General features: G+C 35.4%; 1 protein-coding gene across 1 annotated transcript in view; it reads left to right on the top strand.

The window, feature by feature from the left end:
* Positions 1-13,027, top strand: part of LOC125659895 (uncharacterized) — a 45,664-nt gene that overhangs the window by 26,790 nt on the left and 5,847 nt on the right. The window contains exons 14-21 of the mRNA XM_048891690.2: positions 1,168-1,310; positions 1,934-2,047; positions 2,409-2,500; positions 3,895-4,024; positions 5,461-5,636; positions 8,162-8,249; positions 9,149-9,400; positions 10,833-11,069. Coding sequence (XP_048747647.2) covers positions 1,168-1,310; positions 1,934-2,047; positions 2,409-2,500; positions 3,895-4,024; positions 5,461-5,636; positions 8,162-8,249; positions 9,149-9,400; positions 10,833-11,069 — 1,232 coding nt within the window. The remainder of the gene's footprint in view (positions 1-1,167; positions 1,311-1,933; positions 2,048-2,408; positions 2,501-3,894; positions 4,025-5,460; positions 5,637-8,161; positions 8,250-9,148; positions 9,401-10,832; positions 11,070-13,027) is intronic.

Below are 13,027 nucleotides of genomic sequence, written 5' to 3'. Positions count from 1 at the left end.
AGCATTTTTTGTGATAAGATCTCTCTACTGGTACCAATATATTTGTCCTTATGACATTATACTTTTTTGAATTGGCCATCTTTGGAATTGGCCATTATCGGGGGCATTTTTGTTTCACCAATACATCTTGTTTCTGCAATGATTGCTACCTTCATCATCCGATGAAACAGCAAAGAAAGACATTCTGTTGTTTATATTTATATGTCTTGTTTTAAGATATAAACTAGATTTAAGAACTAATATCTCATATGGTTGACCCTTTCATTGCGTTAAACGGAACACCCAATGCACCCTTTGACCTTAATGACGTTCCATATTTGGTAATGATCACACAGACAGGTGGTACTGAAAACCGGATAGAACTAGTTAGCAACAAACTTGCATTCATTGTCGCAGATGAAAGCAATGTCAATTTCAATAGAAATTATATAAGAGAAAAGATTCAGTGAATGTAAATATTGTAACATATCACTCAATACTGACCTATCTCTGATGTCCGATGCCCTAACTCTTACACCTATTCTGACGGCAATTTGTTTCTTGCATGGCAATTCTAAGATATTCATCCATAAACATATAGCAAAATTTTCTGACAAAGTGACTTTTTATTTTAAAAAGTAAAGACAAGCTTACCCTGTTTGTTTGTATCGAGTATCCACTTCCGCAGATAGCGTTACCGTCACGCTTCAATGCAGTAGTTTGAGAGACTGCAAGGTCGAGGTTTCATCTGGATATATTTACATTTCCAACGTTTTTACCTTTGATATCCTTATGATGATAACCATTTCCTCATGAATGCCCTGCAGTTGTATACATAATGCGCGCATGAATCTTGATAAATATAGTACATCTATTTTAACGATTAGTATTTCCGACAGAAATGAAAGTAGAAAGTTAATTAGTATAAAGATAAGTTGATTTTTGAAAAGACATTAAAGTATGAACTGTAACATTTCGGACTGGTATACTTCATGAAACGCGTTTCTATTTTCTTCATGGCATAATTAATGAATACACCGAATGAGAAACACTATTACCTGTCCATTGTGGATGAATGAGTGTCAGTTCTATGATATGATTGGAGGGAGTGCGGACGCCTTTATTACTGTTGTAGAGTTGAGAAAACAGTACTTGTTATGATGATTAATTGGTAAAATTTCTATACAGACGCTGTGGAGATCTGATCGGGGACGAGTGGACGGGGTCCAAAGACAGCCCAAACTTCATGACGCTTACATTCGACAGTAAATTTGTACAAGACAGACCTGTGGAGAAAGGCTTTAAACTTCGGTTTAACGCGGTCGGAAGAGGTGTGTTAAACGTTTCTCAAAATTACTATAAAAATGTTGTGGTGTAGATTAATACAAATCCTAGGAATACTATTTAAACAGAAATAGTTGTCCTGAATGATGATTAAAGTCATTCGGGCGTCAATTTCTGCTACCCTTCTGCTTGGTCCTCATTGCTTAGCAAACGCAACTGCTAAATAAGCAAATATCTTTGAAATAATTTGCATAATGTTCATAGTAGAACATGTACAGACCATCACACATGTCATGCACTGTTTATTTCGTATTACGTGATCTTCTGTTTGTCACACAGCATATCACATACTGTTTATTACACACCATGTCGGGCACTGTTATCACACATCACGTGGTATTCTGTTTGTCACACAGCATATCACATACTGTTTATTACACACCATGTCGGGCACTGTTATCACACATCACGTGGTCTTCTGTTTATCACATGTCATGTCGTGTACAATCCACCTTGCATTATGTGATGTAAATATATAACCAAACACCAAAGGAAATCACTATCGTCAACACCTTGCAATGACGTGTTTTTTGTTGATGGATTATTATAACATTAACTTTCGGTTTTCAAATATCTGAAAACACTAACTTTCTGTTGTATCTATCTATAGGATGTAAGGACAACCCATGTGTTTATGGCACGTGTCACGAAAGCAAGATGGATTGTAAGTTTACGTGTTCCTGTTTTTCTGGATTTGAGGGAGAATTGTGCAATAAAATGACAGGTAAGCCATTTTCTCCACATTTATATCTTTAATACTGTTTCGGCTTACTTTCGCATACCAGCCCTCCAGTTATATAGTACCATATTGGAAATTTATGTTAATTATATCCCCCGTATATCAACCAGGATAAAGCATGGGGAAGTTTCATTATCTCTTTTTTTGTGATGCGGCAAACGTGAAGGTCGTTTATTTGAACTCGAAATACATTCCAAGTCTACCGGAAGCCAATTCCAATACCCAAAGGCGATGCTTATTTCAGTTTCCCGTCTCACATAAATTGTACGGGTATATATGTACACCCAGTATGAGCTTCAAATGATCTAGAGATTTAATGTATTTAATTTGTCTATATTTTGATTAGATGATGCCACCTTTGAATGCACTTTTGAAAAAAAGAAATGTTTCCTCGAGAATACGAAAGAAGGGGACGACTTTGACTGGGCTGTAAACTCAGTAAGTCATACAAACTACCCTCACTCATACACAGTACTGTAACTCACTTATATATACCACATACAAACTACCCTAACTTACACACAATACTGTAACTCACTTATATATACCACAGTCTCTTCAACTTTCTAATCTCAATTTATGTAAAAATTAATTTCATGCAGTTTGTAAAACGATATCATATGGGAAATCGTTATATAATGTTTGGTAGAAGAAAAAGGTTTGTTGTAACATTCGTATGGGTACAAGTATAAACCGAATGAAGTGTGTAGTAATCTAATTTGTTCAATATATACCAACAAATTTTATGCAGATATTCTATCTATAAATTAAAGTTTCGATGATAAAAGAATTAATTGATACTGAAGAAATACAACTTCGGAACCAGTTCCTGGTCCACTATGTGTGTTTCAAGTGAAATGTTAAATGTTATATCCGAAATGTTTTGTTCTTATTCAGTGATTTTGCATTTGCATTGTTTGCTATACGGAAAAGTGAGAATGTTTTATCGCTTGAACAAGTCACGATGACAAACAGATAATTTGAACAATGTCATTACTAAACGCGTGATATACTGGGCATCACGGAAAAGTTTTCCATCGTGACGTCACGTCTCGTGAATCACTTGTACGAGGGCTGTTCGAGATGTAATCTCAAAAGCATTCGATTCAAATAGTGAAATGAACATAGCATCCCCTTAAAGTATTCTCCGCGGTTTGAAATACACAAGTTCAATCTCTGAATCTATTTCTGAAATGCGTCACGGTACGCTGATTTAGTTAGACATCTGCGGCACTGACTGATAACTGAGCCAAGGGCTGGTCGGGACTTGTAACAACGACCAGAAAAGAACTTTTTAAGTTTTGGAAAAAAAAGGGAAAAGTCGTATGGGGCTAGATCTGGAGAGCATGGTGGGTCTGGTAAGACGGTAACCTTCTCCAACTTCAAAATTGCTTGACTAGCTCAGATGTATGTGATGGAACATTATCATGAAGTAGACGAACATGCCTAAATCCTGACACAGGGCGTCATTTATGATAATATTTCTGGAGCTTTTTTTAGTATAACATTTCGGTAATACCGACCTGTAACACTTTTGCCCTTCGGTACCAGAATTTGTATGGCTATACCATCATATGAGAAGAATATGCAATAAAGAACCTTCTTTGCCCAGTTGGCAGAACACCTGACTAGAGATTTATGGGGCTCGGGTTCGAATCTCGAACTGGTCCGTTGCATTTGCTCCCTTCCTGTGTCAGACATAACATGTCGTTGATAGATTGAAGCTGATGATAGCAGTTATGTATGTTTTAAAAATGTCTGGTGTACACTAAACTAAAATTATTACCTGATATTTCATCGTCTTTTGCTAATATGGACTACTTTTAAACCAGGGTACAAGTAGCTCACAAGGAACAGGACCGGACAAGGCATACAAGGGAAATAACTACGTCTTTGCAGAAATGTCGGACCCTCGTGTCAAGGGAGAAAAAGCATGGCTTGTATCGAACTTGGAGTTTCCAGGTATTCTACATAAATGAGCTGCCAATTGACACTCTGATGACAAGCAGCTCTTTACTTGTGGAGACATTAAGTTCATGTATATAGCAGTATCATTTTACTCGTACTTTGCATATTATCTGTCATACCAAGCATGGTACAGTTGCAAATGTCGCAGACACTCAGGATGACTGAAATGTGTTTTAGGGCATGGTACCTCAAACGTTGCACTATTCATTCGTATTGTTACGAAGAAAGTAAACACAGATTCTGGGGTGCGTTTTACAAAAGAACTTACGATCGATTTTACATATGGGAATTTTCCCGTTTTTTTTTTGGTAAGATCATTCACTCAAAGCAAATAGTAAAAAAATGTTAAAAATTAAGTCTTAGAAAAGATTTGATTCATTCATTTAAAACAATGATTATGCAATACAATTGAAGACTTGCGACTTGTCACAAGTTGTTTTGGAAAACGGGTCCGAGATTATTAAATAAAAATACAAATAAAACTCGGACACCATACACATTGATTTGAATGTGAATTATGTTTTATTTAAACAAAGAATAGGATATGATACAAATGCATTATCATACACTGCAAATAGAAATATACAAGAAGCAAATTATACGAAGCAGAAATATATTCATGTAGCAATATTCTAGTATCACCTGCATATAGTGTTTATATCTCTCAACTGATTCGATACGCAAGAGCATGCTCTGCGTATGATAAGTTTTTAAATCGAGACAGACGACTGATACTGACAAACAGGTTGATGGTACAGAGGTTTCAACAGTCTCGTTTCGCAAATTCTCTGGTCGTTATAACGATCTAGTTTGTTAATACAACCTATTATTGGGTCAAATGCTGTCTGACGTGTTTCATACCGATTGTTAGGCTGTTCTTGGCACATTGATTTTGACTACGGATTACTCCGTTTACCTGATCAAAACATAGGGTTGATCAGGATATAGGGCTTACTGCGGATGTAACCGGCCGACAGGGGATGCTTACTCCTCCTAGGCACCTGATCCCACCTCTGATATCTCCAGGGGTCCGTGTTTGCCCAGCTCTTTATTTTGTATTGCTTATAGGAGTTATGAGATTGATCACTGTTCGTTATATTTACCTGTCATAGAGTACTTATGGAAAATCGTGCTATATGAAGTTTAGAAAATTATGATAAAATGTAAAATGCTACAAAACACAGAGAAAAATGGAAACATGCACAATATACGTAGAAAAAATTCTAGACTTGAAATTACTGTTTGATATTTGTTTTATATTAAGGAATTTTATGAGGATGATGACAAGTATGGAGTAAATCTATGCATCAAATGTAGCTCGTTCGTGTTTTTACAACATTCCCAACTTTGAATTAGCACTCACTTGTAATTAATTGGCTATGGCAAAGCCAGACTAATCTTTATCTCCTGGGTAATGCTGTATTTTGTAGCGTCGGAGAGGTGTCTTTCCTTCCACTACTATATGTTTGGGCACGCTGTGGATTCACTCAATGTCTTTGTTTCTGGTGAAAATCGTTCTCGGAGCATTGTCTGGTCTGAATCTGGAAACCAAGGGAGCGTGTGGAAATTCGCAAAAGTTGATATCGACAAAATGGACAAATTAAAGGTAAGACGATGATGAGGACCTTAGATGATGACATATATAGTGGAAACTTGGCATTTATAATGTAAAATCAGTTGATTTCACTGTAAAACGTAATTTGATTGGTTCATTGGACTTTATTAAATTCTTATATTTTATAAACTAAGTTAAGTCACGCCATACGACATCCTAGGAATGATGTCACAAAGCGGTTGGCTCCTCCGTTTTCATTTTGTTGCTACTTCACTATTTCTCCTCGGTATATGAATTCCACGTTTTCTTCAGACCTATTCATCAAATTACATCAAATGCGTTTTAACTGAACAAAATTTCAACTCATTTTATACTATATAAAGTTAAGTTGTGGCAGTTCTTTTATAACTGATTTGTATACTTATAAATTAACAAATTTTGCCAACGAACTCTAAAACACTCCAGAGTTACTGTTTGCACCTTTGATAATGTTTCATGTGTGAGGTGAAGTCCGTAAGCTATGAGAGAATCTTACTTGATTAGTTAATATCGTAAACTTCTTTAAAAACCTATTTTCGTTTTCGATAAACTGCCCTGAAATAGCAAAAATGAGAGTAAATTCCAGAACGCAGCGTCCAGAACGTGGCAACATCATACAACAAATGCACATTCTCGGGCTTTTCCGGCAAGCTGAGAACTTGTGAATAAAATTGTGATGGGGTTCAGTGTTAGTTGCATATTTCATGTTTAACTTTATTGTTATGGCTTGCTAAACAATATGTGTTCTTGGGAATGAATTAAAACACACAAGTCTAATGGTCGAATCCACAGTGCACTAAGTGATAATGCCTGACGTAATTATAATAGTTTTGACTAGGGCCATATGTATCATTTTATGAAGGTTTATAATTATATTACTTACATACATCTCAATGAATTTAATTTTTTTAATTACGATAATTTTTTACGCGATTACGATATTCAGTTAATAATTTCGATGTTTTTAAATTTTTCAGTGATTACAGATTAACTGTTACGACATTTTGTAATGATTTGTTAAAAGTTAATATGTACAGTGTACAAACACATGAATAAACACAAAATAAAGTTTTTAATTTGGTTGAACATGTTTTGTGATGATATAGATCTTGAAAGTAAATAATAAATCGAAAACTGTCCAATTTGTCAGATATCAAATGGTACGGAACTGTTCTAAGAAGTTCGCGCCGTATAACTTGAAAGTTAAACATTTTACTGAAATTAGGTTGTACATTTCTTGACAATGTCCAAGAAACCAGGCTTCTGTTTATAATATAGCAGTTTTTCTGTTTGTCATTCATATAGCGCTTTATGTTTTCGATTATTGCGTTTGACGAGAAGAAAACACGTGTATTCATATTTTTGCCCTTAAATTGTCGCACACAACAAAAACTATCATTATGAACACGTTCACAATACTGAGTTTGAAAATTTTGAAATTATGAACGACCGATCAGTTTGTCTTTGGTCAACTATTGGCATGACGGATTACAACTGCATTCGTAAAATCATTTTCTAATTATGAGATTGATCACTGTTAGTTATCTTTACGTTTCGATACGGAGAAAGATCATTTATGTGGGTTTTTTTCAGTTGTTTAAACAGTATTTTATTATGTATAACATAATAAGGATTAGGCAGCAGGCAGCGCCTATGTACATGTATATAAGCCTTCTCCTTTATGGTACAAGGTAAAGTCCACATAATGTTTTACATGAGAAATTACAATCTATATGATCATTTATGTTATATAAGTAACATTAAATTTGGAGCTCCAAGTGACTTCCCAAAGATCAAATTTTATTTACTGCATATGATATCAATAAATATAACATAACTAATGCACGCACTTATCCAAAAAATGTTCCTAAATTCACTTGAATTAAAGATATCGTTCGTTCAGTTTATGTGCACAATAATTCAAACATGCATAAAAAGTCCTTCCTCTATGCAATATTACATTTTTTGATTATGATTTCCCTCACTTGTGTGGGGTTTTATTTAGTGAGTAAAAATTATTTTCATTCATTAGAAAAGGTCCTCGTAGCTTTCGCAGTATATGAATATATTCCACGTTACATGTTCTTAAGGTAGTACTCTACATCGTCATAATGGCTGACTTCCTTTAAAAACATGGATGACAAAATCGATATCAGCAATATTTGACTTTTCCTTTTCCATTTAAATACCTAGCCGAGTAGCTCAGTAGGTTAGAATACCGACTGCTGAACTGTAGGTCGCAGGTTCGAGTCCAGCAGGGGTTTTAAATTTTTTCAGATTACCTTCTACTAAAACCGTATTTTTTGACAAAATAAAGTAAATTTGAAAATTTTCAAATTCAAAATATTTTTGTACATATTCTACACTTTTCATCTACATCAAATTTCTCTGGTGTAGCATACCTCCTTAAATTTATTGATTAATTCAATTCTCTAACCAAATCCATAAAATTGCATATAATGGAAAGACATTGTATTTTGTAAGTGGAATATTCATTACCATTATATAATCTGATTTCCTTTTTCATTCTAACCTAGATCGTGTTCGAAGCAGTTCGTGGTGAAGACTGGAGCAGTGATATTGCTTTAGACAATGTCGTACTTGACATCGGAAGGTGTTCTAATGGTTTGTATTTACATGTACATCAGGCCATCACGCACGAATATACAGTTTGTTATTTAAGCAGTCATTCGAACGGTCACCTACATACAAAACTTGTAACGATGTCATTACTGTGTAGGTTTATAGGTGATAAAATGCATTACAATTAATGAAATATAACGTACCAGTCAAAATTGTCAGGAATAACACGACCTACATGTGTATATACTAACAGCTTAACGCCTTAATTCACTCAGTCACAGCCCACAGGATCTACAGACTTCAAACGCAAAATCTTATGGCACTTGGTACCGACATTATGATGAATTTTGAAAGCATAAAAAATATGTTGCTGATTTTAGTTTTGCATCAATGGCTAAACTAATTTGCAAAATTGTGACACAGAACTCACAATCTTTCTTACTGTATCAGAATACGCTGTTAGGAAGTAATAGAGGCGTCAAACACATCGAATCACGTGCAGATATCCACATTTGCCAATCATTATACTGCAACAAAACATGTAACATGTTGAAGGCAGGATTGAATGTTAGAGTAAACATCTTGTTGGTTAGCATTTAATCCTCAGATGACCGCTATATCGCTCAATATTCCAGCGTGTTTACTCAGTAGATACTTCAATCTAATATTCCTCTGCATGGGGTCCTTCTTACAGTAATAACGTACCATGAACCTAGCCTTGGGACCCAGTTAGACAAGGAGAATAATGGATGTGAAAAAATACTAATCTTTCTTCGGTCAGATGATTTGTTACTAAGAAACAATTATTTAATGATTGTGTTTACTTACCGGGCTCTATCATAGGTTGACCCCCCCCTCCCCCCAAGCAGACTCTACGTAAACAATTTCTCAATCTGAAAAATAAAACAAGGAGAATATTTGATAATTCTATAACTTTGCAGTGACAGAAAATATCGAATGTCTGAAATCAAGCCGTGGAGGGGAGTACAAAGGAAAAGTTAACGTGACGAAGAGCGGCAGGGCGTGTCAGGCGTGGGCCGAACAAACGCCCCATTCTCACTCAGGGTATGCTGCCCTGGTTAACGACTCCAACTACTGCCGTAATCTCTACACTAACGGCAATGACTATCATCCCTGGTGCTACACAATGGACTCTGGAAAACGATGGGAGTTCTGCAACATCCCTCCATGTGGTAAGAGGTTTTGATCACTGTATGGTATATATGTAAATACGTGATCACTGTATGGTATCTGATAACGTGACCACTGTATGATATCTGAATACGTCATCATTGTATGATATCTGAATACGTGACCACTGTATGGTATCTGAATACGTGATCACTGTTTGGTATCTGAATACGTGACCACTGTATGGTATCTGAATACGTGATCACTGTATGATATCTGAATACGTGACCACTGTATGGTAACTGAATATGTGATCACTGTATGATATCTGAATACGTGACCACTGTATGATATCTGAATACGTGATCACTGTATGGTATATGAATACGTGATCACTGTATGGTATCTGAATACGTGATCACTGCATGGTATCTGAATACGTGATCACTGTATGATATCTGAATATGTGATCACTGTATGATATCTGAATACGTGATCACTGTATGATATCTGAATATGTGATCACTCTATGGTATCTGAATACGTGATCACTGTATGGTATCTGAATACGTGATCACTGTATGATATCTGAATACGTGACCACTGTATGGTATCTGAATACGTGATCATTGTATGATATCTGAATACATGACCACTGTATGGTATTTGAATACGTGATCACTGTATGATATCTGAATACGTGACCACTGTATGGTATTTGAATACGTGATCACTGTATGATATCTGAATACGTGATCACTGTATGCTATCTGAATACGTGATCACTGTATGATATCTGAATATGTGACCACTGTATGATATCTGAATACGTGACCACTGTATGGTATTTGAATACGTGATCACTGTATGATATCTGAATATGTGATCACTGTATGATATCTGAATATGTGATCACTGTATGATATCTGAATACGTGACCACTGTATGGTATTTGAATACGTGATCACTGTATAATATCTGAATACGTGATCACTGTATGATATCTGAATACGTGACCACTGTATGATATCTGAATACGTGATCATTGTATGATATCTAAATACGTGACCACTGTATGGTATCTGAATATGTGATCATTGTATGGTATACGTAGATGAGATTCTCGTTATGTTTAGGTTTTATGCGAGAAGGATGTTACAGTTATAACGGGAGATAAACACGAAGCATGCATACTTCTATGTTCATCACTATGTTGTTGTAAATGGGCAAGCTATAGGGCTCACAGTGGGTGTAACCGGTCTCTAGAGGATGCTTACTCCTCCTAAGCACCTAATCCCATATTTTGTATGTCCATGGGGTCCGTGTTTGTCCTTCTGTTAATTTTGCACCTGTTATAGGATTTTTTAAAAGATTAATCACCGTTTGTTACCTTCACATGTTCCTTTAGCAGATTACAAATCTAATAGTCGGTAGTATTCCGACTGAATATGTCAAACTACACGGAGAAATACAATGACTGGGTATATTTTGCAGAATACGAGGAATGTAGGCGTTCTAAGATAGGATACGAGTATGCAGGGAGGGTGAGCAGAACAAAGTCAGGGAAGGCTTGTCAGAGGTGGGATTCTCAATCCCCTCACCAGCACACATACAAGGGTCTCATGGCTCACGAGAACTACTGCCGGAACCCCAAAGGTAAAGAACAGGAACCCTTTTGCTTCACAGAGGACAACTCCACACGCTGGGAATACTGTGATGTGCCCTCCTGCAGTAAGGCTTTGTTTAATTCCTCTTATTTATACGAGGGTTGTCCAAAACGTTTGTGAACATATACTATTTTTCTCTTTTGAATTAAGACTGTGGGAATTATTTGAAATGATAATCTAATGTAGACCATGATGATGCAAATATAAAAAATCAGAGCGATGCATATATGTTTTGACGTGCTTTATGAAATTTGTAGCCATTTGATTGATTTATTGTATATATATATATATATATATATATATATATATATATATATATATATATTATATATATATATATATATATATATATATATATATATATATATATATATACGTCCCTCTAGAGTCATTTGACTTCAAAAGCTTAATTTAGAATTTTCTACCATTTTGCATCTGGACCATGTGCGGCCTCCTCGACCTTTTAACACCGCAAGTTTTATCCATTTACATGTAATCGAAGAGAAAACATTTTAAAAAGCTAATTCATTTTGACTTGGAATGTCATAACAAATAGTTTGGTATTGAGTATGTAGATCTAAAACGTTTTGCTCATCCCTTGTACATCTATTGTGCGTTTGGTGATCATGCATCTGTTCTTGTGTCAGTCTTTGTTGCTTTCTGTAGTATGGATATCTATTGTAGATTTAGTGATCCTGTCAGATTTCCTTTACTCTTGATACTACATATATGTATTGCTCATGTCTATGTACGTCTTCAGGGTTGACTTCTCGCACTTGCAATCGGCGAGAGAGGACCACTGTGTCAATTCTCTTTGGTCTTATTTACAGGCTTTGTTATATCGGCAACGGTTTTGACTTTCAGTTTCGCCTCTGTGTCCCAATATGAACACACATTGATAAATATCCACAAACATGCAAAATCAGACCAGCTAAACTGTAAAATCGTAGTTTAAAATCACTGCTTATTCAGTGCCACGTGGTGCCATGTTAATTATACATCACCCTGTAAGTATTGCATAATGTATATGTAAACTCACATGTCCTAATCTGTGCACATTTATATTAGTTGTGCATATCACAATTAACCACTTTAGCTTAGATATAATTGCCATAGAATAACCTTTCTGTCATTTTATGCAAATCTATAAAATTTACGGAGTTTCATAAATTTGGGGAGGGGGATAACACTTTGCTGTTTTACAGCCCAATAGATTATGCTACACAAACATACTCCAATAGAACAGAGGAGTACATGAGAAAACTTTTGATGTGTAGTATATGCAACTTCTTTCATGAATGGGTCTGTCAGATGCAAGAAATGAGGGTACGCGGAACGAAGAATGCAGACGATTTTGACAATTTTAGACCATATTTCTTTCATTATTAAAAAAAAACTCGCACAGTATTGGCATATAAAAGACATGATACAATCAAATGGATCAGGCTGCATGGTTTAGAACCAACTTTGTTTGATTCCCTGCAGAAAGTCGGCCATAAATGTACACAATGTACTTTCTATCCCCCCAAGAAATTGCGACTTTGTGACAGAAAATCCAAATTTAAGCTAAGTCAAACATATTTTATCAGACTACAACCTCTGGAAATGATTTCTATAATCTAGACAAAATTCTGCATCAAATCATATAGGTTGTATTTTGTTCTACCTTAGGTTGGGGTTATTCCCGTTTTTAAGCCTCTTTTCAGAAATGACCACAGCACTAATATATGTATTGTGGATGTAGTGATTATGTCAGATTTCGTTTAATCTTGTTATTACGTATATATCTATGGTGGATTTGGTGGTGCATGTGTTTTTGTGTAACAAAAGAAATGTAATGGTGCTATGCCTGTTATGTGAAGAGGTGCGACCCTATAAAATATTGTGATATCTTTGAATTAAAAATGAAAGTAATTCAACTCAACTTACACGTTATAAAATACGTTGGGACAGTTTACGCTAAAACACTCAATTCATTATGCCGGTGTCAAAAGTATGTTTTACTTTTATTTGAAATTATTT

Source organism: Ostrea edulis, chromosome 9 (assembly GCF_947568905.1).
Source record: "Ostrea edulis chromosome 9, xbOstEdul1.1, whole genome shotgun sequence".
Taxonomy (NCBI): domain Eukaryota; kingdom Metazoa; phylum Mollusca; class Bivalvia; order Ostreida; family Ostreidae; genus Ostrea; species Ostrea edulis.
This window is presented reverse-complemented; position numbering and strand designations above follow the sequence as displayed.